The sequence below is a fragment of the Trachurus japonicus genome, chromosome 14 (assembly GCF_045865225.1).
Source record: "Trachurus japonicus isolate A0001 chromosome 14, Traja_1.0".
Taxonomy (NCBI): Eukaryota; Metazoa; Chordata; class Actinopteri; order Carangiformes; family Carangidae; genus Trachurus; species Trachurus japonicus.
This window is the reverse complement of record NC_140920.1, coordinates 29,300,341-29,325,381: the sequence shown is the minus strand read 5'-3', so window position 1 is coordinate 29,325,381 and position 25,041 is coordinate 29,300,341. Positions and strand designations below refer to the sequence as shown.

The 25,041-nt window shown below is 41.4% G+C and overlaps 3 protein-coding genes across 4 annotated transcripts; all 3 read left to right on the top strand.

The window, feature by feature from the left end:
• Positions 1-1,843: 1,843 nt before the first annotated feature.
• Positions 1,844-4,423, top strand: LOC146975006 (lysozyme g-like). The gene is made up of 5 exons (XM_085798764.1): positions 1,844-1,884; positions 2,481-2,594; positions 3,649-3,860; positions 3,953-4,097; positions 4,190-4,423. The coding sequence occupies exons 1-5, from the start codon at positions 1,881-1,883 to the stop codon at positions 4,333-4,335; spliced, it is 621 nt and encodes a 206-aa protein (XP_085654890.1). The 5' UTR covers positions 1,844-1,880; the 3' UTR covers positions 4,336-4,423.
• Positions 4,424-7,335: 2,912 nt separating this feature from the next.
• Positions 7,336-16,460, top strand: LOC146975004 (lysozyme g-like). The gene is made up of 6 exons (XM_085798971.1): positions 7,336-7,467; positions 12,019-12,185; positions 12,942-13,061; positions 15,787-15,989; positions 16,087-16,237; positions 16,321-16,460. Exons 2-6 carry the CDS (start codon positions 12,182-12,184, stop codon positions 16,458-16,460), a joined length of 618 nt encoding a protein of 205 aa, XP_085655097.1. The 5' UTR covers positions 7,336-7,467; positions 12,019-12,181.
• On the top strand, positions 7,353-8,657 carry LOC146975005 (lysozyme g-like). 2 transcript variants are annotated; one of them, XM_085798765.1, is made up of 5 exons: positions 7,353-7,467; positions 7,653-7,724; positions 7,902-8,104; positions 8,202-8,346; positions 8,427-8,657. In XM_085798765.1, the coding sequence occupies exons 1-5, from the start codon at positions 7,464-7,466 to the stop codon at positions 8,561-8,563; spliced, it is 561 nt and encodes a 186-aa protein (XP_085654891.1). In that variant the 5' UTR covers positions 7,353-7,463; the 3' UTR covers positions 8,564-8,657. The 2 variants fall into 2 exon arrangements, with proteins under 2 accessions (XP_085654891.1, XP_085654892.1); XM_085798766.1 differs by having other exon boundaries at positions 7,374-7,467; positions 7,663-7,724.
• Positions 16,461-25,041: the final 8,581 nt, after the last annotated feature.

Sequence of the window (25,041 nt, the reverse complement as noted above, 5' to 3'; positions counted from 1 at the left end):
CTTCTAAATCAAAATTTAGCCTGTGTGTTTGAGCAGATGCAACTCAACACGCACAAACAAACTTGGCAGCAACTAAAGATGAAATATTTCATCTATCTGTTGACAAGCAAGTTATCAGAGAGAGGAGAATATGAGAGGAAAAAACACTCAAAGAGGTGAAAACGGCAACCAGGAAATGCCAGGAATCTCAGAATAGCGCCGCAAGTTTGTGTACGTCCCTCGATAATTTGATTGGTTTGGATTCTGAATCAATAGAATATACTTGCGACAAAATCGTCACGCTGCATATCAGGACACCTTTGCGCGAGTTTTTGTTGCCGCTTCGCTTGCTCGCTGTATGTCGGGACGAGGTGTCAGCCATGGTCGACGAGAGAATGAAATAGTGGAAGAAATGTTCGCGATGCCGCGACGAGGTGTTTTTTGCATATTGGACCAGCGTCAAAGCTGGAGCGTGTAGCATGACGCGATTTCATTTGACGCGCGTTTACATTGCGTTCATCGCCTTTGGTGGGAACACGGCATAACACTTCTTGCACCTCACAGTACAGGTAATAAACAAAAAATACACAAATTCACACATAACTAAAAAAAAAAAAAAAGGTCTAACAATAGGAATGCCTCAGCCAAACCACACCCATCCTTCTAAACATGCAGCATGCAGCAGCTCTGTTGGTCATAGCTCTCATACAAGTGGACAATCCCTGGGGACATATATCATAGTATTCTGCTGCTATTCACCTGTGAGGACATTTAGGGTCAGTGAACTATACCTCCATATGGAGAAAACACTGGACTGTTTGTGCTACATATTATTTCCTCAACTCTATCTGCTGAAGATCTTGTTTAAATGGATCACATCTTTCCCGCCTTGTATGTTAATTATAACTAACAGACAGAATATCTGTAGGACATGAGGGTTTAAACTACTGGAGTTTCAGAGATAAAAACTTTGAATACTCAGCTACATACACAAGTATCTATCCATATCTTTGGTGTAACTATGTCAATACATTTTGCCTTTAATTGACAGGACAATAGAGATATAGTACAGGAAATGGGGAGGCAAAAGAGGGAGAATGACACACAGCAAGTGGCTGTGGGCTTTTGAACCATATCTCAGTTATATGACTGTTTCTTTATAATCTCAAGTTTTCTTCAGCAATCACTGTTTTGAAGGTATCGATTTGGCATCGGTATTGAAATAAACCTTATCAATACCCAACTCTAGACTGAGGGTGTATATATTTTTATATATATATATATTTTTTTTTTACCACTGTGTGGAATTGAGCACCTAGAAAGTGATCTGGTGTGATTTCTAAAGTTTTTCTAGCTGTGTTCATTGAAAAGAGCAAAGGTTTAATGGGTCTCTTATCTGGATGTTAGAGTTTACATAAGACTTCACAGAATCATTATACATTCTGTTAGCCATGCATTTGCTTTTGACTGTATCATCATGACACAGACTGAAACTGAAAGAGATAATCAAAAAAGCAAAAGCAAGCAAAAATTATTTTGATGTTTAAACTGTGAGCTTTTAGCTATCATCAACTGCAACTGATTTGATGTAGCTTATTATAATTTATAAATATTCCAATATTGCACAAATGGGAACTGGAGTTTCCTAATAAAGACTTAGAAACCAGGAAATCAGCTGGTTTATTTGGGAGAGTGGGAGAGGTTCTGCAGGTGAATCACAGGCAGATCAGCAACATGGTCATTGTCTTTGGCTGGACTTGAACCTGAATGTTACATGTTTATTGGTGGGCGTGGTCATTTCTAGGTGAGTATATAGCAAGCTCCACACAGGTTAGTCTGAGCGACTACAGGAGCAGCAGTGACTCGTCTGAAGAGGTCATCTACACGAGGAAACAGAAGCAATGGGTGCGTTCTCTGTGTCATATATACAGTACATACATTACTGTGGCTGCTGTGTAAGAATGTAGAGAAAATCTGTGGTGGAAATGTACTGTGATTGGTATTCTCCTTGTAATAAGTGGTAACATAGTCTTCGAAGCAGTTGTAGTAAACCCTGGGGGCAGAGGAAGGACACTAGGGTGACCCACATACAGTACAACCTTGTTTACTAACTGATCTAGGTTCATATACGTAGGTACAACAACAACTGGGGTAGCCATTCGTCGAGTGACACATCTGACTTGGTTTATTGTCTGGGAAAGCTAGAAGTGCTTGCAGTAATGAAGTAACCAGAGCCATAAAGTGGGGTATAAGAAGGGACTCTCTCTCTGTTCTTGGGACATTACTCAGAGCTGCTATCTGCTGTGCAGTCCTGAGAACTGTTCCCTTCTCTATAGAGAATAAACTTGAGTGCATGCTACGTCTCCTGTCTTGTTCTTTGACTCTCCACCAGCAGAACCAAAATTTCCACGACAAATCTAAACTTCTCCCAGGTCCTCCTACTTCAAGTGCTCATGTCAATTTGCAGAGGAAACATATTCTAATAGCTCCATCATTTGTAGGTTCTTTCGCCTCTTCTATTCCTTCTTCTTCCTCCAAATACGGAGACATCAGTAAAGTGAAAACTACCGGAGCTTCATCTGTCACAGCGAAAGCAGACCATCAGTCATCCTCAGGTAAACACTGCATTGGTTTATTAGTTGTGATATTTGATACATTAAATATTCAAAAACAATGTCAGAGCAGCTGTCCTCCTGTGAAAATAATCTTGTTGAACAACATGTCTAAGTAACTTCATCTTATTTTCTGATATTCTCTCAAAGCCTAAAATCCCATTGGCCTTTTGTTGAGGTTACCAGGGTGATGCTATAATAATAATAATAATAATAATAATAATAATAATACAATACAATACAAGCAGAGACATTCCAAAACAACAAAATACAGAACATATTTAAAACAGGGCAGGACTTTACTAATGAAAAACCTAAGACCCATATGCAACAGTAAATAAGTGGGTCTTAAGCTTTGTTTTAAAAACCCCAATCGAACAACCTCCTGGCTGGTCTGTTCGAATGGAGCCCACTTTTCTTCGTCCAAAAAGACACACCAAAAAACATCCAAACACCTCCATACTGCTCGTCTGTAATGTCCCTCTTGTATTGAAGCCCCGACATGAGAAATTGAAGTGAAAAAGTGAAATTTGAATTTTGTGTGAACTATCCCTTTAACACCACAATGAATAAAGAAATCCCACATTTTTAAAAGATAATAAAATATATTATGACTGAAATATAATTACTTGAATTTCACGATGTCACACTGATGACTTTATTCTCATAAATGGGAATTGATGATTTTTTTTTTTAATATGACTTTTTTTTTAGTGTTATGGCTTTTCTCAAAATTGTAACTTTTTTTCTCAGTAATAGTAGCATGACTTTATTATTTGGAAGTTGTCTGCTCCACATGATGACTCTTTGGTGCATTCTGGTTTGTGTCAAGATGCTCACCCCCCTGTCACCTGTTGAAGTGTTGCCCATGGTCAGGAGGGTGATGCTCCCTCACTAGAGGTTTTCTTCTCTTCTCTGTATTTGTCACACACATGCACACATGTATTATATGGTGTGAGACTATAATTAAATGATGTAGCTTCTATGTCAGTGCAAACAGATGCATTTGTTGCATAAATGTAATGACCCTGTTTTCTGTTGGATTTGTCTCTACAAGGTGTCCGGGCCTCAGAGGACATGGCAGAGCATGACAGTGGCCCAATGGAAGATTACAAGAACATCATTTACACAGCTGCAGGAGAAAAATCCATCCATCCAGCTCTCATTGCTGCCATCATCTCCAGAGAGTCTAGAGCTGGAGAGGCCATCAAAGACAGTCGGCCTCGGCCTGGTTTTGGAGACGGAGGAAATGGTTTTGGACTGATGCAGGTTGGAACAACTACTGTTTACTCACATCCTCTTAGTAAAGATTCACATTACAATAACACAAATGTTCATCCCATTGCATTCACGGTCTGTAGTTTGATGAGAAAAGAAGTGGTGAGAAGGCAGAGGGTAAATGGAACAGTGTGGAACACCTCCGACAAGCCACTCAGAAGTTGGTTGAAAAAATTGGTGAAATCCAGGAAAAATTTCCACAGTGGAAGAAAGAGCAGCAACTGAAAGGTTTGTTTCACCCAATCATTCGACTTGTGCATCAACTTACTGTACTTCACATTTTGTTTGGCTCTGCTCTCATTGCTGTTTGGTCTCTGCAGGAGGGATCGCAGCCTACAACATGGGGGCTTCGGCGGTGGAATCTGACGACCCAGATGACGTGGATGAAAATACAACAAATAAAGACTACGCCAATGACGTCGTGGCCAGAGCTCAGTGGTTCATAAAGAATGGTTATGATGACTGAAACTGAAACAACAAAAGTGCTGAAGTGAATGAAGCATTATGTAATACATGATCTTCTATCAGAATATTACAAAAATAAACATGAATCAACAAGTTGTATGTCTTTGCTTATAGAGAATGATTGTGATGACTGAAACTGTTCACTACAGAAATTGTTTAAAGAATCTGCATCTGTTCATTTGGCTCAGTGTGAACTAAGTAACAAATTGCTGGATTTTCATTTTCTTTTAATTTCATTCATTTCAGTTTTTTCTGTTATGTGTAAATAACAGTAAATTGCTTCCTCTGATCTGTCTGTGGCAACTCCCTTGTTCTTCTACTCAAGTGCCTGTTCAAATGCCAGTAAATGATATCTGACTGCCACCTAGTGGCCAGTCGTTCGTTGATGCAGCAAGGTATTAAAAGTGAGGAGACTATTGAGTCCTGTAAACTCCACCTGCGCATCTCATCACTTTGTCCTTTGTCTCCATGGGGTTGACCTGGCGTGCGTGCTGCTGGGTTTCCTTTGTTTGGACAGTTGTTGTGGTTCCCTGAGTAAATTTCCTGGAATATGTATTGTATTTATGGATTATCCTTTTGCAGATTAGGTTCCCGGATGTCTTAAGGGTCAACAGGTAGATCACAGACAGAGCCAGCCCAAGGCATAAGCAAACTAAGCACCTGCTGAGGGCCCGATGACCACTGGTGGCCCCCAAGAGCAATCCACTTTCTGAAATGTGTAACCTCTGTCGACCCCTCGAGAAATCCTGTGTATTTACAAAAACCCTTAATTGTTGAGGTTGCACTTTAAGTTGTTGTTTCACATTGCTGTTGCAGTTTATTTAAAACCAGAAATAAATGATGACATGTTTACAGCAAATGCATTAGCTATTGGTTTATTTTGTTAATTTTAACTATATCACTTTGGGTTTGAGATCTTATTCTGGATCTTTTTACTTATCTGCTAGAAATCCTTTTGTGTTTTTTTATTCAATGGTACATTATTTAATTACTATGGATAGAGGAGGCAATTTGACACCACAAAAGTGTAAAAATAACACTACATATTTATCTGTGCAGTGTTAATCATATATCTCCACAGTTATTTAACCTGTAGTGTTAAAGCAGATATCAGTGGAATGTTTTTGTTAATATAAGTCCTAAATAGTCCTATTTTCCGTCAGCAATCACTTACATGAAGTATTTCAGCCTAAACACGAGTCTCTCCGTCACTCTGCTCTGCTGTAACCCGAGGAGAAAATTTTCCTTGTGGGATACAAGTGTTATCCAATGAGGGGAGAGAACGGCATGAAGGGCTGTGTGTGCAGCCAAGGGATGCGCGTGAATGTGGTGACGTAGCACGAGGACCAATTGATGCCTGACAAGGGCGGGGGCTGCTAACTCATGGTGCGTTCAAGGAAACTCGTACTTTGTGTTTTTCCTTCCTGTGAAGTCATACCAGTTCGATCTGGTACGAGTTCACGGGTCGGAAGTTACGAGTGGCCGTTATAGGGAACTTTCACAGACAACAGGACGGTAAAAACACGAGCTACGGGTTACCTGGAACGCTACCAAGTCGTAGTTGTGACTTGAAGCTGTAACTTACGGTTTCAAAAGCCTGCCTTGAACACAGCATTAGCCGAAACGGCCGTGCCGCTGTTATCTGCTTTAAGTTTCATTATCACTGTGTGACGGGTATGGAGTGAACCCAATTGCAGCACAAATGAACCAGGTATTCGTATTTAAACAGTCTTTATACAGCAGGTTAAAGCAGGTACACAGCAGACCAGAGGATGTGAGCTGGAGAGGTGAAGCTGATCAGGTGGGTCTCTTGGTGAAGCCGGAACAGGCCAAGAGCCAACCAGCCACAGGCAGACGAGGAACAGAAAACAGGCAGGCAATACTCGTGGTCGGAGACAGAAGGCTGGTGGATTTACCGGGGCTGAGACGAGAGGCGATGGTCGGAGGCAAGCCGGGTCGATACCAGGTAAGTAGTCCGGAAACAAGTGCTGGAGAGTCAGGCATGGGAGCGAAGACAATCTGGCAAAGAGTGAGTGGAGTGAGGCTGCATATATACTGGCTTGATTGGAGATGGTGAGCAGGTGAGAGCAGCAGGTGAAAGCTGTTAGACTGATGAGGGGTGTGGCTGAGCAGCAGAGCAGGGGAGGAGCAGAGCAGACTGTGACACACTGTCTAGTGTTAGCCAGTGATAATTTCTTATTTTGACTTAAAGCAGAAGTAAGGTGAATGTTTGTGTTAATATAAGTCTTAAATAGTTGTATCTTCCGACAGCAATCACTTCTATAGAGTGTTTGGTCTGAAACACGGGTCTGTCAGTCACTCTGCTCTGCTCTGAGCCCAGGAGAAAACTTTCCTTGTATCCTACAACCTTTATCCAATGAGGAGAGAGAACGGCATAAAGGGGCAGTCCTCTCTGTGTGTGCAGCCAAGGGATGCGCGTGAATGTGGTGACGTAGGGACGAGGGCGGGGACTGCTAACTCCATCTGCTGACAGGAAGTTAGTCAAAACGACCGGATCGCTGACTTCTGCTTTAATTTTACTCTCACAGACTTTTGTGTACAGTGTGACAGTCCATCACTTGCTAGATAAAATATAGTAGTTATAGTACTACTTACAATGAAACCTCTTTTTGCTGGACTGATTTTCTCTCTCACAAAGTAAGAGGAAATTTCCACAGCACTCCATAACTGGCATCCAGACCATCAGACAGCGACACCAAGCAAAACTCCAAAGATATTTGAAAACAGTAATAAACAGAGAACCATCCAACAAGCACAACTTGTTGATACCACTCTGTCATTCACAACCTCCCTCCCCATCCCCTAACCCGCCTCTGTCCATGACCCAGTAACTGAGCACACAACACAGACCACCAAACACTCACACACACAAACAGTATTCACAAACACTTTCTGTTTCTCTCTTGAACGTACCGGCCCACATACATCCTCCTCCCTCCAGAGTCCTGCTCCTCCCACCTCCCACCAAAAACCAAAAACCAGCTAAACCTCCAGGCTCAGTATCTCTTGTGTTGTCTTGTGAGTCTGACACAGAGCGACTACAGGAGCAGCGTTGACTTGGCTGACATCCCCGTCTGAAGAGGGCACCCACCCGAGGAAACAGGAGCAATGGGTATGTTCTATGTGTTCTCTGTGTTATTTCGTTGATAAATTATTATTGATTTATTATTAACTAAACTTCTCTCAGGTCCTCCTACTTCAAGTGCTTACGTAATGCCAATATGCAGAGGAAACATATTCTAATAGCTCCATCTTTGTTCTTCCTCCTCTTCTTGTCCTTCTTCTTCCTCTAAATAGGAGACATCAGGAAAGTGAAAACTACCGGAGCTTCATCTGTCACAGCGAGAGCGGACCATCAGTCATCCTCAGGTAAACACTGCATTGGTTTATTACTTGTGATATTTAATAATAATAGATATTCAAAATTGCCCATGGTCAGGGAGTGGATGCTCCCTCAGTAGAGGTTTTCTTCTATGTCAGTGCAAACAGATGCATTTGTTGCACTAATTTAATGACCCTGTTTTCTGTTGGATTTGTCTCTACAAGGTGTCACTGCATCAGAGGCCATGGCAGAGAATGACAGTGGCCCAATGAGAAAGTACAAGAACATCATTTACACAGCTGCAGGAGAAAAATCCATCCATCCAGCTCTCATTGCTGCCATCATCTCCAGAGAGTCTAGAGCTGGAGAGGCCATCAAACACACCGGAGGTTTGGGAGACCATGGGAAGGCTTTTGGACTGATGCAGGTTGGAACAACTACTGTTTACTCACATCCTCTTACAGTAGTAGAGAGTCTAATTACAATAACACAAATGTTCATCCCACTGCATTCACACTGTGTAGATCGATGAGGGAAACAGTGGTGTGAAGCCAGTTGGTGAATGGGACAGTGTGGAACATCTCCGCCAAGCCACTCAGATGTTGGTTGATCATATTCGTGTAATCCGTGATAAATTTAAAGATTGGAGCAAAGAGGAGCAACTGAAAGGTTTGTTTCACTCACTCAACTTACTGTAGCTACTTCACATTTTGTTTGGCTTTGCTCTCATTTCTGTTTTGTCTCTGCAGGAGGGATCGCAGCCTACAACATGGGGGGTCAGAATGTAACATCCAAAAATGTAGATCAGCACACAACAAATGGAGACTACGCCAATGACGTCGTGGCCAGAGCTCAGTGGTTCATAAAGAATGGTTATGCCGACTGAAGCTGAAACAACAAAAGTACTGAAATGAATGAAACATTATGTAATACATGATCTTCTATCAGAATATTACAAACATAAACATGAAGCAACAAGACTCAAGACTCAAGACAGTTTATTGTCTTTTCACACAAATGTACATGCATAGGCTGAAACAAAATACTGTTTCTCACCAGCTTCTCGGTATCTGATCATCTTCAAACCTCCGACTTTCATTCTTGATGAATGAAAACATTCGCCGGTCCAAGAACTTCACCGTGCGCGTGCAGGCTCATGGGAAACGTAGTGTGAAAACACTTTGCTTTCCAAAACTCCTTCATTGTCCCTTTAATGTGGCTCGTCTGAACATGTGCTCAGACTAGAGGTCTTCACGGGTCCAATTTGACGGACCCGAACCCAAATGGACCCGTGAAAATTGGACCCGGAGCCGACTGGCCCCGAGCTTTTATTGTAAATATGAGTTCCGAACCCGAGCCGAACCCTTAAAAACCCGTGGACCCGAAATGCCCGAGTTGCTTTATGATTTAATACAAGTTGTCTAGCGTTAAATAAGACTTGTTTTTATAAGCTATTACTTTCTGTTTCTTACCTAAACGTAGTCTTCTTCTACCTGGTTCCGGCTGCGGCTGCGGCCGCTGCCAGCCCCCCCCCCCCCCGGCCATAACGTGATGAAAACAGAAATAAATCCACGTCGTCATTTTCTTGTTCAGATGGTCATTGTAATCCTTCTTCTTAGACATTGCTAACGCCAATCCACCGGTCATTTCCTCTTGTTTAATTAACGTTATCATTTTGGAGTTTCCATATGCTTTGCGGAGCGTAACGTTACCGCGGTAACAACACGCTACGGCAACTCGATTGTTTAACCATAACGTTACGTTAATAAACAAACGTTTTTACTGCCCTGAGTCCTGACCGAGGCTCTAACTTCTGCTTGAACTGTCACCTTTGACGTCATCATCAGAGTCGTGTAGTTGTTTTGATCACGTGACAGAAGTCACACAGGCAGCTCAGCCTCTCATTGGACGGAAGGGGGAGGGGGGGGTGATTGACAGCTGTGACAGCCAATCGCCGGGTCCTCTCGGGTACTGTAGGACCCGGCCTTTCACAATAAGAGCCCCGAGACCCGAGGCAAACTCCACCGGTTCCGACCCGGCCCCGGCGTCACTTCTTGTGAGTGGACCCAAACCCGAGCCGGGTCGGGTCGGAACCTCGGGTTTTCGGGTTGTCGGTTTTTTCCGAAGACCTCTAGCTCAGACTGTAAAGTTAGCTTTTTGCTAATGTCAGTGTGCAGGAAAACAATCAAATTAACCAAACACATCTGCATTGTTTCTATGGAGACATCATGGAGGCTCAAACTACTGGAGCTTTAGAGAAAAGTGCTCAGAAGGTCAGGCTGGGAGACTCAGGGTCCAATTTGTTGTTGGGAGAAAGCCTGTGTGTCTGCATTAAACAGACAAGGCCCTTTGTCTGTTACAGTCAGTGGGAGCTGTTTCTTGTAAATCACATGGTCCTTTTTTTCCGCCCTGCTCCTCTGATATCCAGATCTGAGAGAGGAAAGGAATGCCTCAGCCAGGGAAATCAACCACCACACCCATCCGTCAGAGTAAACATGCAGCATGCAGCAGCTCTGTTGGCCACAGCTCTCATACAAGTGGACAATCCCTGGGGGCAAATATCATAGTATTCTGCTGCTATTCACCTGTGAGGACATTTAGGGTCAGTGAAGTAGACTTCAATACAGAGGAAACACTGGACTGTTTATGCTACGTATGCATTATATATTTGTTGTTTGAATGGATCCCATCTTTCCAGTCTTGTACGTTAATTATAATTAACTAACAGACATTATCCGGGGCGGTGTTTAGCTCAGTTGGTAGAGCACCCGCCCCATGTGTTGAGGCTGTAGTCCTCACTGCAGGTGGCCGAATCCTGCGCCGAGTGGCCCTATCCTGCGTGCCATTTCCTGTCTCTCCTCTGACTTTCCTGTCTAATAAAGGCAAAAAAGCCCCAAAAATATACTTTAAAGCAGAAGTAAGCGATCCGGTCGTTTTGGCTAATGCTGCGTTCCAGGCCGGCTTTTGAAACCGTAAATTACAGCTTCAAGTCACAACTTACGACTTTGTAGCGTTCCAGGCAACCCACTCGTGTTTTTCCGACCTGTTTTACCGGTGAAAGTCACTATAACGGCCACTCGTAACTTCTGACCCGTGAACTCGTACCAGATCGAACTGGTACCACTTCACAGGTCGGAAAAATACGAGTTTCCTTGAACGCACCATAACAGTCCTCGTCCCTACGTCACCACATTCACGGCGTCCCTTGGCTGCACACACAGCCCTGCATGCTGTTCTCTCTCCTCATTGGATAAAAACTGTAGGATACGATAAATGTTTTCTCCTGGGCTCAGAGCAGAGCAGAGTGACTGACAGACCCGTGTTTCAGACCAAACACTCTATGTAAGTGATTGCTGTCGGAAGATATAACTATTTAAGACTTAGATTAACACAAATATATCACTTACTTCTGCTTTAACCCTTCTCTTGTGTTCAGGTCACCGGTGACCTGTTTTCAGGTTTTAAATGCATAAAACTACCACATTGATTTGTTTATAGCATCAAGGCTTTTTGACTTTGCCAGGAACCTCTATTTAAACAAAATAAAACATTTTTTTTCCCCCACAAAATTCTAAAATGCTCTGGTTAAAATTATGACATTTGTGGCCTAACAATGTAACCAAGAGATGAGAAACAAATGGGATGATACATAATTGTTTTATAGTGTGTTTTGCAGCTGATTTAAGACTCGAGTCAAAACTGACCCCCCTGACCCTAACACCATAGATGGTAGCAGAAAGCTAAGACGAAGATTTAAAAAAAAAAATTAATAATAATAAGGATGGTGTCTATCTGCTTGTCATGGACTCGGGAGTGAGGCAAGACAGGAAAACAATGTTGGTGTATCCCTTTAATGAAAAACATACTTTTGAACGAAATAATCGATTTTCATGAATAGATAACAGGAGAAGTTACACAATGTCCCTTTAACACTGCAAAATGTTCTGTGTGTAAACTGATGTAACCTGGTGCACACTCTCACAGACTTTTGTGTATGACAGTCCATCTCTTGCAAGATAAAATATAGTAGTTTTAGTACTAATAGTGAAACCTCTTTTTGCTGGACTGATTTTCTCTCTCACAAACTAAAAGGAAATTTCCGCGATACTCCATAACCATTATCCAGACCATCAGACAGCGACAACCTCCCTCCCCATCCCCTAATCCCCCTCTGTCCATGACCCAGTAGCACACAACATAGACCACCAAACACTCACATAAACAGATCACTTATGATACACATACTGCACACAATGACACACACAATGAGCACTTTCTCTTTCTCTTTCCCTCTCTCTCTCTCTCAAACGTACCGGCCCACATACATCCTCCTCCCTCCAGAGTCCTGCTCCTCCCACCAAGCTTAGAAGGGCAGAACCCCGAGCTAAACCTCCAGGCTCAGTATCTCTTGTGTTGTCTTGTGAGTCTGACACAGAGCGACTACAGGAGCAGCGTTGACTTGGCTGACATCCCCGTCTGAAGAGGGCACGAGGAGACAGGAGCAATGGGTAGGCTATGTTCTGAGTGTCATATGTATACATTACATACATTAAGTAAAGATAGATGGGCATTAGATACTTGGGGTAAACCAAAATTGCGTACTTACTGTGAAATAAAACAGGTAGGCTATTTGGCCCAGAAAACTATGTTTTGTATAATTTGTCTAAAAAGAAAAGATCCATGTGTGCTCAATTGAGAGCTGGTATTCTTGGTCTTCATATCGAGACAGGCAGATATGTTGGCACAGCAGAAGACAATAGGATTTGTAATTTATGTGACATCCAAGAGGTGGAGAATGAAATTCATTTTGTGTTCTACTGTCCTTTCTATGATTCTATAAGACAAACATTTTTCTGTAAAGTAGATCTAAATAAGGAATTTGTGTGGTTAGACGATGCTGAGAAGCTAAAAATTTTCTTTATTTCTTGAAAAGGCTTGGGCAATGAGACGAAGAGCGATATATAGTTGAATACTGAAAGTAATCTGAAACTGTTTATTTATGTCACACCTGTGTGGCAGGTAACACCAACAGGAAGGACTGTCTAGTTTTTGTTTTTGTATTTGTTATTGTGTCTTGTAATCTCATATGGGATGGGCCACAGTGGTGGCATGACACGAAAATAAAACATTCATTCATTCATTCATTCATTACAGTGGCTGCTGTGTAAGAATGTAAAGAAAATCTAAACTTCTCCCAGGTCCTCCTACTTCAAGTGCTCGTGTCATTGTGCAGAGGAAACTTCTAATAGCTTCATCATTTGTAGGTTCTGTCTTCTCTTTCTTCTCTTCTCCTCCTCCTTTCTCTAAATACGGAGACATCAGTAAAGTGGACACCGATGGAGCTTCAGAGAAAACAGCGAAGGGGGACAATCTGTCATACTCAGGTAAACACTCCATTGGTTTATTGCTTGTGCTGTTTATTATATTAAACCTGCGTGATGAAACAAAGACAATGCCGGAGAAGCATGCGTGGGAGTATATGTAGTAAGTTTGGTGTCTAGGTGCCTACGGCTCATTTGTAAAAATGGGCTAACTTGCCTTGCCTTGTCTTACAGAGGGAGTCAAAGACGTGCCATAGTAAGACACATACATGAAGGTGGGGATTAGCATTTTGTGATATACGTGTTATAGTGAGACATCCCTGAAGACGGGGATTGGATCGATGTAAGACCGCACCATGATATCTAGACAAATCACAGAGGTAGATCATAGTCGAACCATCATCGTCAACTCTAATCATAAATAAAAGACAAAGAGATAAAAGATAAAAGTTAGTCTAGAACAGGCTCCAGTTTATGACCATTTGAAAGGGCATAAACTCTACTGCACCAAAGCTTGGTCTTTTCCAATCATCTTACGAAGCTATTCTGATATTTTAATGAGAAATTTTTATAACTTTGGTGAACAATTTGTATAACTTTTGAACACATTTGGGTACTTTTATTTGTATTATTAAATGTTGGAAATAAAGATCCTTGATTGCAACTGGCCCTGTTTGTGTCAAAGCCAAAATATTAAACAAATCCTAAAAAAAAACATTAGAAAAATTAACATTGATTGATTCCATAAAAATACATGAGCGATTTTGAGTATTGGGTCCTACCACTAAGTGATCCATATTGAAGGTTGTGCTTTTTATTGAAAGACACAATTTTTGTTGCAGTGTTTGGTGTCAATATAAAGGCAGCACATTTGAAAGTTCTTCAGAGACAAAATGGCTGAAACAACGAACCTAACACAGGAAACACGACTGATTAGCACGTGCACACATACAGAGTAGGGCCCAAGGGCTGCTTGAGCCCCTTCCCTTTTTTGCCTCGTATTACTGTAAAAAGTTTTCAATAGCCTAAACAAATACATTCCTGTTGTGCATGGGGATGTAAACAACGGCGCTCTAAAAATGCCACGGTTATCTACCGTAGGCTACGCGTTTCCTTGTAATATACACGGTAGTATGTTGTTGGTGTGTGTGTGTTGTCTGCTGCTGCTCCTCCATCTCTCACTGAGGGTCGGGGCTGCCCCGCGGTGCGTGCTCCCCAAGGGGGCAGTTGTCGGTCTGAGAAGTGAAGCTCACTTCTGCGTTCAACAAACTGCAATCCTCTCTTCTTCCTCTGGGGGCTGGTGTCAGAAAGCAGCATTCTCCATAGACCCCCATGTTAATATCACTGACTTTACATCCTCAATAAACATGATCAAAGCCTGGTGTCAGAACGTTTTTTGGTCTCAATCGATAGTTTCTACCCCCGCACACACTCTGAGGGGGTTAACTCTTTACTGTTATTAGGTTAAAACTCTGGCCAATTAGGGCGCGGAAACGTTGAGTGACAGGTCCGAGCAGCTCCGTGGACAGCTGCTTCGAGGCCAGTGGGCGGGTTCTCGGCCGGCCAATCCAACATGGCGCTGTTCAGGCCGCCATATTGGAGTCACAAAAACGACTCCCCAAAACCAATGGGGGACGTCACGGACGCTACGTCCATTCTTTTTACAGTCTATGGTGCTCCCTCACACGCACGACCAGAGAGAGAGAGAGAGAGAGAGAGAGAGAGAGAGAGAGAGAGAGGTACAAGCTGCTGCCTCATCCATAACTCTGTGTTTGTTGTACATAGATGAGACGTGACAGTGGAGCGACTTAAACCTTTGTCCACCAACATAACTTCCTTGTCGATACTGACAAGTCGCCGTCCACTTATTCAACGAGCTTAATATGAGTCATAATTCAGAAAAGCACCCATTTGTGTTTGTTTAGCTCACTGCTTGATAAGAGTTAAGTATGCCCCCCCCTCCTCTGTCTAACATCACCTGAATGTAGTGAACAACAGCAACAGGAGGAATCACTCACTCCGTTTGATTTCACTGACTATTTGAATTAGTTTCCAGATGTTGAGTTACCGGTAATTGTGACGTTGCTGTTGTAAATATTGCTGCTGTTCTGAAATATGCACAGTAGTAGTCACAGTCGTCATTTCTTGGTTTTGTCACATATAAATGTGTAGCCTGTACTTCTATTTTATTTGCACTCACATGATTTTTTTTTTCTGCAAGCCATGTTAATGTGCACCCAATACCCTATTGGCCTTATATTAGCCTACCAGTTCAGAAGTCATGACTCTGTTTCGGGAAGTTGGGAAATTGGTCCAGCGTGTTGACTGCAGTCCTGAAGGCGTGCAGGATTTCTCTACAGACTAAATAGTAACTGTAATTTCATTTAATTAATCAATTTTGATATTAAGGCCTGAAAAAAATTGTACATACTGCCCTTTTCTGATGTTGAGCCCCTGCCCCTCTATAGTCATGTGCACGTCCCATACAAATTCTCAGTCGTACAGCTGCCGCCAGATAGCCAGGAAGAGCAGATGCATATATTATATATTGCTGTACATAAATATAATTTTTTTTTACCTTTTTCATTAGATGTGTGACTTTTTCTCACAATTATAAATGTATTCTTATGAATGAGATTTTTTTCTTCTTGAAATGTGATTTTCCTCTGGAAATATTGTGACTGTTCTCAAAATTATTACTTTTTTTTTCTCCGTAATAGTAGCATGACTTTATTATTTATTACACTAATTTGATGATCCTGTTTTCTGTTGGATTTGTCTCTACAAGGTGTCCGAGCATCAAGGGCCATGGCAAAGAATGACCGTGGCCCAATGAAGAAGTACAAGGATGACATTTACACAGTTGCAAAAGAAACAGACATCCATCCAGCTCTCATTGCTGCCATCATCTCCAGAGAGTCTAGAGCTGGAGAGGCCATCAAACACACCGGAGGTTTGGGAGACCATGGGAAGGCTTTTGGACTGATGCAGGTTGGAACAACTACGGTTTACTCACATCTTCTTAGTAAAGATTCACATTACAATACAATAATACAAATTTTCATCCCATTGCATTCCCACTCTGTAGGTTGATGTAGATAAGGATGGAGGTAACCATAAACCTGAAGGTAGATGGGACAGTATTGAACACCTCTGCCAAGCCACTGGCATCTTGATTAATTTCATTGAGTGTATCCAGGAAAAATTCCCAAAGTGGAGCACAGAGGAGCAACTGAAAGGTTTGTTTCACTCACTCATTGGACTCTGTGTGCAACGTCACAATTTGTTTGGCTCTGCTCTCATTTCTGTTTTGTCTCTGCAGGAGGGATCGCAGCCTACAACATGGGCGATGGGAATGTTAAATCCAAAAATGTAGATAACTACACAACACATGGAGACTATGCAAATGATGTCGTGGCCAGAGCTCAGTGGTTTAAAGAGAATGGTTATGATGATGACTGAAGCTGGAACAACAAAAGTGTTGAAATGAATGAAACACACTGTTAGAATTCTACTAAAATAAACATGAATGGACAAGTGTTATATCTGTGTTTACGTTCCGTTATTATCTCATAGCGTGGTGAATGTGCAGGTCACAACTTGTCCACCAGAGCGTTTTGGAGTTGTTGGATTGTGTATTTGATGAGTTTGATGAGGGAAACCAAGAAATCCCATTAGCCTCCGTAGTGTAGCTCTGAGCAGCTCACGGCTCTGCTCCGCCGTTCTAAAAATAGCTTGCACCGACAATTAAAGGTAACAAACCTACTGCTATGACTATAGGGATTATGGCAAAAATGTTGAACTATCCCTTTAATGTGTCTGAACATGTGCTCAGACTGTAAAGCACAAGGACCGAATCCTTGTTCTTTTTGCTAATGTCAGTGTGCAGTAAAACAATCAAATTAACCAAACACATCTGCATTGTTTCTATGGAGACATCATGGAGGCTCAAACTCCTGGAGCTTTAGAGAAAAGTGCTCAGAAGGTCAGGCTGGGAGACTCAGGGTCCAATTTGTTGTTGGGAGAAAGCCTGTGTGTCTGTGTTAACCGCTCAAACACCGGAAGGTAGTTTTATCTGGGGCAACTTAAGGTCATGCAGGGCACAGACAGAAAGCTCCACTGAGATTAACTCATAGGGAAACCTCCCTCATCTGTTAGACTCTTTTTCACTTTCACTTTCACTTTTTTTTTTTTTTTTTTTACATGTTTTAATATCTTCAATTTTTTGTTGTTATTTTGGCCATCTGAATGTTTTATTATTCTGTATGTTTCGTTCCTCTGTAGAGAGCTTTGAATCACCTTGTGTCTAAGCGGTTACAGTCAGTGGGAGCTGTTTCTTGTAAATCAATGAAATGAATGCCTCAGCCAGGGAAATCAACCATTAACCACACCCATCCTTCAGAGTAAACATGCAGCATGTAGCAGCTCTGTTAGCTCTCATACAAGTGGACAATCCCTGGGGGCAAATATCATACTATTCTGCTGCTATTCACCTGTGAGGACATTTAGGGTCAGTGAAGTAGACTTCCATACAGAGAAAACACTGGACTGTCTGTGCTGTGTATGCATTATTATTTCCTCAACTGCTAAAAATCTTGTTTGAATGGATCACATCTTTCCAGCCTTGTACAGACAGAATATCTGTAGGACATGAGGGTTCAAACTACTGGAGTTTCAGAGATAAAAACTTTGAATACTCAGCTACATACTCAGTATCAGTGGCGTGCACTGGGGGGGGGGGGGGGGGGGCAAGGGGGGCAGTCGCCCCCCCTAAAGTGCCCCTGGGAGCCAAAACACGCCTTAAAGTGCCCCCTTGGAAGCCAAAACGCGTGCTAAAGTGCCCTCTAGGAGCCAAAACGTGTGCTCGCTTCAGTGGCGAGATAGCGCTATGTGCCCTTTTTTTCCCAATCGCCCCTGCCCTTCAAAAAGTCTGTGCACGCCACTGCTCAGTATCTATCCATATTCTTGGTGTATAATGTGTATACTATGTCAATACATTCATGTGAAAAGTCTGAAGTGTTCCTCACTGTCCCATGCACCCTTACTGACTAGATGAAGTACATTTCTTGACTGCAGCAGGAGGGAGCAGCTGATTCAGTCCACTCATACACGCATCACCTTTCTTCACACTTTGCTTTGCTCTCATTTATCTGTGTCTCTGCAGGTGGGACACCAGCCTACAGCATGGGTGATGGAAACATTACATCATATAATAAATATATATGATGTTGTGGCTGGATCTCAGTGGTACAAAGACAATGATTTTGACAATCAAATGGTTTGCAACAAAATCCTGTGGAAAAAAACACTTGTAAATGATAAATGAAGCATTGGAATATGTGTAATTTGGTGAAACATCACAAACAAACAACTACAACAAGAAAATGACAGAAAAGCACAAATGCGCAATGTGACCTTTCACTTGCAGAACAGTGATATTCACGATAGCACAGTGTAGTTAACTGCTCTGCTCTTGACACATTACTGATGATGCCTTACATTAATTCTAGCAGTTTGTTTCCATTGCTTCTAAAACATGAGATGTAATGAAATCACAGACATTAATGTTACTTCTGTGCACTGTAGATGGAAACTTCCATCTGCACATAAACCTGGGAGTTCTGCAGAATAGACATAAAACTACTCTGGTGTACATTTCGTAAGTAAGCTTGACTCTTGAATCTCAACACTTTGGTCCTTGAAAATGCATTTTGTTTTTTACTAATTTTACTGTTTCTTTATCATCTCAAGAATTCTTCAGCAATCAGCAGTGCACTACAATATTACTACAAAAGGAAAAGTGAAATGTAAGAGAATCAAATTTTATATAAATGATGATGATTGATTATATTTTTTGTTAGTTGGCAGAATTTGCTCTCTGGCCTGTGAATTGGGAGCTCATTAATGCATCAAGGATTGAGAATCAACAGGATTATTCCCAAATCTCCCGACATCACACAATGAGAAGGAGTTTTCTAAGACGTCCTTTCTGAAAGCTGCACTCATTCACTGCTGTCCCTGGTTGACAGAGCTGTCACATGAGGCGGGGACAGTGTTTCTGCACAACAGTGGGTCCTGCTGTGAAGGCCTGACCTCGGAAACCAGCTGATTTATTTCTCACCGGTGAACTCCTTCAGTGTATGTACGCCCTCTGCTGGTAAACAAGACAACAGCAGCAGTAGTGAGTGTGTGTTCCCTGGCTGGGTTGAGAAACTGTAAGTTGAGGTGATTTTTTTTCAGGTGACTGACAAACAGCAAAAAATATTAATGTGGCCTCTACATTTTGCGTGCATAGCCTCGGTTTGAATCATCTTAGTGCATTGTACTGTAGGGCCAGCCGTACATTCACTCAGTAAGACACAGTCAAATCAGCTATTGGCTTGCTATTAACACATTTATTGAAATCCACTTAAAGTTTGTGTAATACATAGAATGTACTTAGCTGAGAAGTGCATGCACCCAAAAGATATATTTTTCAAACTTAGCTTTTTGTAATCCTTAAGGTGTCTAGTAAATTAATTTTGAGCGCAAATTATTGTCCCATGCATATTTTTTTTGACCACCTTTTGTGGCCATCCTGGATTTCCGACTGTGAAAAATGAAAATTTTTCTTTCTGTCTTGGCATGAGGAATTGGTAGAGACGAAGATTGCCATGATTAAATCATTTATGGTACAAAAGAACTCAAAAAAACAACAACACAACTACAGTGATGTGGACATAATGACTATGTTGGTTGTGTGTGTGTAAAATAATGAGTGAGGATAGACATTAATATTCTAAAATGAATACCTTTATAAATGTTGATATGAATACGCTGAGATATTACACAATATGAACAGTAGTAATAGTCTGAATATACTGAAATATAAAAGCAGCACATTAAAGCAGAAGTAAGTGGTCCGGTCGTTTTCGCTAATGCTGCGTTCCAGGCAGGCTTTTGAAATCGTAAATTACAGCTTCAAGTCACAACTTACGACTTTGTAGCGTTCCAGGCAACCCACTCGTGTTTCTCCGACCTGTTTTACCGGTGAAAGTCACTATAACGGCCACTCGTAACTTCCGACCTGTGAACTCGTACCAGATCGAACTGGTACGACTTCACAGGTCGGAAAAATACGAGTTTCCTTGAACGCACCATAACAGTCCTCGTCTCTACGTCACCACATTCACGGCGTTCCTTGGCTGCACACACAGCCCTGCATGCCGTTCTCTCTCCTCATTGGATAAAAACTGTAGGATACGATAAATGTTTTCTCTTCGGCTCAGAGCAGAGCAGAGTGACTGACAGACCCGTGTTTCAGTCCAAACACTCTATGTAAGTGATTGCTGTCGGAAGATATAACTATTTAAGACTTATATTAACACAAATATATCACTTACTTCTGCTTTAAAATAGCACTATCGCAAATAGAGCAGTAATAGCAATAAAAAACTGAAATATGCAATAAATAGGTCCAGAGGAGCCATAACTATCTGTACACAACATATAGCCAAAATGCAGAATTCCTTTGTGTTATGAGACATGCTATGTAAAGAGGACGAGGATGTTTATATCTGATAGGCTGCACCACCGGCCCCATCTAGTGGCTGAACAAAGTATTGGAATGTGCAATAGTGCTACTTTAAAGAAATCAGCCATGCAGAGTTATGATAAGAATTCAATGTAAATACTAAAGAACCAATAATAATAATTATGTGCAACCAGTGCACTCCTCCAGTGATCAGAGTGATGCCCCATGTGAAAGGGCCCACACACACCCGAGGCCACACTCTGGATCTGGTTATCTGTAGAGGTGTTGACATTACATCTGTTGATATCAAGGACTTGGCTCTTTCTGATCATTTCTGTGTGTTCTTTGACTTACAGATAACTCCGGACATGCAGTTACCCTCTGTATCTGTTAGAAAAAGGTTCATAAATGATAATACCAGTGTTAAGTTTATGGAGGCTATAGTCATGTCACCAACTGTGAGTGCAGAGACAGTTGATGAACTCCTGGATAATTTCAACTGCAAAATCTCAAATGTCATTGATACCATTGCACCTATTAAAACTAAGATGACCTTGGCCAGACAGAGAACACCATGGAGGAACACTTTGATGGTAAAGGCTCTGAAAACAGAATGCAGGAAAGCTGAGCGTAAATGGAGAAAAACTAAACTTCAAATCCACCATGACCTCTACAAACAAAGTCTTTGTAATTTTAACCATGGGCTATTCAAGGCTAGACAGCAACACTTTACTGAAATGATTAATAAGAATATCAACAACACTCGTGCTCTGTTTGCTATGGTTAATAAGCTTACAACCCCCCCAAAAGAGATAGTTTCAGAACTCTTTTCCACAGAAAAATGCAATGAATTTGCTTACTTCTTCAATGAAAAAATCAAATCCATAAGGCTAAATATCAACACAAATCAGCAAAATAATACAATGATGCAATCCCTAAAATCACCTAGGAATAAATCAACTGTAATGTCAGAGTTTAATACAGTTGACCAAAAAACCTTAGAAGAAACAGTTCAGCATCTTAAAACATCGACATGTTGTCTTGACACAATACCATCTGACTTTTTTAAAACTATTATAAGCTCTGTCCAAACAGATCTGCAGCAAATAATAAATTGCTCACTTCAATCAGGCACGTTTCCTAAACCCCTGAAAGTAGCTGCCATCAAGCCGCTCTTAAAAAAGAGAACATTGGATACTACCATTTTAACCAATTACAGACCCATCTCAAATCTTCCCTTTATAGCCAAGATCGTTGAGAAAGTGGTTTTTAATCAACTCAGCAACTTCGTAAACTCCAGTGGACTCTTTGACAAATTTCAATCAGGCTTCCGACCTCACCACAGTACAGAAACAGCTCTTATTAGAGTGTTAAATGACATAAGGTTGAACACTGACTCAGGCAAGGTGTCAGTTCTGGTCATGTTGGATCTCAGTGCTGCGTTTGACACTGTGGATCACAGTATACTGCTGGACAGGTTGGAAACCTGGGCAGGACTCAGCGGGACAGTCCTAAAATGGTTCAGGTCCTACTTAGAGGAACGGAGTTATTTTGTGACCATTGGTAGTTATCAATCCGATCGAGTGGCTATGACGTGTGGAGTTCCTCAGGGGTCAGTCCTTGGACCCCTTCTGTTTAACATGTATATGCTGCCTTTGGGTCAAATTCTACAGAACTCTAATGTCAACTATCATAGTTATGCAGATGACACACAGATATATCTTGCACTGTCTCCAGATGACTGCAGTCCAATAGAGTCATTATGTCACTGTTTAGAGCAAGTCAAAAATTGGATGAGCCAAAATTTCCTTCAGTTAAATCAAGAAAAAACTGAGGTCATTGTTTTTGGAAATAAAGAGAAGAGGGTTGCTGTCAGTAAACACCTTGAGTCACTGTCTTTAGAAACTAAAGACCAAGTCCGAAACCTTGGCGTGCTGATAGACTCAGATCTGACCTTCAACAGCCAGATCAAATCAGTTACCAAATCAGCCTTTTATCAACTTAAGAACATATCCAGAATTAAGGGTTTTATGTCCCAAACTGATCAGGAGAAGCTGATTCATGCTTTTATCTCCAGTAGACTTGACTACTGTAACGGTCTTCTGACTGGTCTCCCCCAAAAAAGTATCAAACAGCTGCAGCTCATTCAGAACGCTGCAGCTCGAGTTTTAACCAGAACAAAGAGATCAGATCACATCACCCCAGTTCTTAAGACCTTACACTGGCTCCCAGTCAGCTACAGAATAGATTTTAAAGTTCTGCTCCTGGTTTACAAATCACTGAATGGTTTAGGTCCAGAATACATGAAAGACATGTTAGTAGAGTATAAACCCAGTAGAGCTCTGAGATCTACTGACTCAGGTCAGATAGTGGAGCTCAGAGTTCAGACCAGACATGGTGAAGCAGCATTTAGCTGTTATGCTGCTCACAAGTGGAACAAACTACCAGCAGAACTGAGATCAGCCCCAACTGTGAGCACTTTTAAATCCAGGTTAAAAACATTTCTCTTTTCATGTGCTTATAGCTGAGAACTTTAAACTTATCTATTTTTTTTTCTTTTACTTTTATTTGCTCTTGCTTTTAACTCTGTTTTTAGTGTTTTGTTTGTTTTTATTCTGTCTTATGCTTCTTTTTTTAATGTTTTGTCTTTATGTAAAGCACATTGAGTTGCCTTGGTATGAAATGCGCTATATAAATAAAGATGCCTTGCCTTGCCTTGCCTTGCCATGACTGATTTTTCACCTGTTCGCTTGCACTTTTTGGGGATTGTGTCATGGTAATACAGGGTTTTCCACTGGTTTGTACAATGTCCAGCTGTGTGAAAACAGTAGCACGTCCCTTCCTCTTTGTCTCTCCTCAGATTTAAGTTTTGTGGCTTCTTACTTGTGAAGGTTTTATGATGCACTTATTTACGATAACTATTGTGTGAAACTTTGACACACACACACACACACACACACACACACACACACACATAGAGCAAGGAGGACAGAGAAATTCAACAGACTCATGGACACAGAGCTGGGAAAATATGTTTGTTTTTTTAACACATGATCCACAGAGATCTTCCATCAAAAACAAGAAGAAAAACACAATAATGCGTTCCTCTGACAGACACAGGATGTCAGTTAGTGCTGGAGGCCCCGGGTGGAGATGCTTTAATGTCCGGACGTTAAGCCACTGGCTGGCACTGAGGAAAAACTCTGGTAATGAGATAATGTGATCCATAACAGTGACTGATGCAAACCATCAAATGGGAAAAACAAGAATGATTAGGGTGTCTGCTGGCTGCGGAGTGTGCAACTTCTGTCTGTACTGTGTTACACAGTGTTCAGCACAGGGTTCAAGTGACACAAAGGACTCGACGTGTTGGAATGAAACATGTTGCTGTAATAAAATGAGAGATTTCTGTAGCTTGGAAAATGATTGCCAAGGTTTGGGATAATATACTCAACTTAAAAACATATATAACATCTAATCATTGCCTCTACCTTTAGCTGGAGGTCGCTGTTTGTTGTGATCTATGTCCAAATCTCACCACGCTTGAAATCTCGTTCTGAAGTCGCAATAACTTGCGGCAAAACACCGGTGGGGAATACTGTTACCTGACTGAGGTGAAGAGAGACGACCGGAGTGATTTTCTGTTACCAAACACTGTTACTTTAGTTTTAAATAAAAGGTTTAAAAAAAAAAAAAAAAAGTCATGGCTGAATTTTTGCCCGATGTGGACGACATGAAAGGGATTTCTAGCATGGTGAGATTTGGACACAGATCACAACAAACAGCGACCTCCAGCTAAAGGTAGAGACATACGTTCATTTCTCCTTTCTAGTATGTTGTCAGACACTCAGTGTAACTATCTGAGCCTGTCAGTGTGAAAACAATGCCCGTTTATAGGGCGAACTTTGACGGGAGCCACTTGCCCGGTTGAAGAGCGTTTCTTGTTTTTGCTCCACTGTGCTTCAACAACTTTTCAGGCAGAGTACGAACAGAGTTACAGAAAGTCATGGAGTCATTACTAGGCTATAGTTCAACAAGAGAACTGTTGTTCTCATTCATTCACTTTCCGGCTGTTTTCACACAAACTCGTGCAAAAATGACACATTGTTTCATTTTTCAACTCATAGTATTAGCCTACGTTTACACACGTTTGTTTTCGTTAGTTTGATAGTTTCCTTTAAACCGAACTGTCAGAAAACGAAAGTCAGCTGGTAATTTGGTTTTCCGTTTCAAACCAAAAACCAAAAAACCAAAATTCAGGCTGGTTTTTTGTTTTCTGTTTTTTTGTTTTTAAAACGAAAAAACGAGGAAACCAAAATCAAATTACGGTAAAATTTTGATTGTCTTTTTGTTTTTGATCTTAAACAACACATTAACGCCGATGACAGACCGGAAGTGTCGGAACTTCAAAATAAAAGCCCAGTGAATTGCGTTATAGCCACAGACTGTAGATGAATGGCCTATAAAAAAAAAAAATTTCTTTGTAAATGTTGTGTTTTGAGCACATGGATACATTTTCACAGCAGTGTT

Coding starts and splice junctions, on each gene's coding strand:
- LOC146975005 (XM_085798765.1), top strand. Junction 8,105..8,201: donor AGGCTTTTGGACTGATGCAG/GTTGGAACAACT, acceptor CACACTGTGTAG/ATCGATGAGGGAAACAGTGG. Junction 8,347..8,426: donor CAAAGAGGAGCAACTGAAAG/GTTTGTTTCACT, acceptor TTGTCTCTGCAG/GAGGGATCGCAGCCTACAAC.
- LOC146975004 (XM_085798971.1), top strand. Junction 15,990..16,086: donor AGGCTTTTGGACTGATGCAG/GTTGGAACAACT, acceptor CCCACTCTGTAG/GTTGATGTAGATAAGGATGG. Junction 16,238..16,320: donor CACAGAGGAGCAACTGAAAG/GTTTGTTTCACT, acceptor TTGTCTCTGCAG/GAGGGATCGCAGCCTACAAC.
- LOC146975006 (XM_085798764.1), top strand. Junction 2,595..3,648: donor AGACCATCAGTCATCCTCAG/GTAAACACTGCA, acceptor TGTCTCTACAAG/GTGTCCGGGCCTCAGAGGAC. Junction 3,861..3,952: donor ATGGTTTTGGACTGATGCAG/GTTGGAACAACT, acceptor CACGGTCTGTAG/TTTGATGAGAAAAGAAGTGG.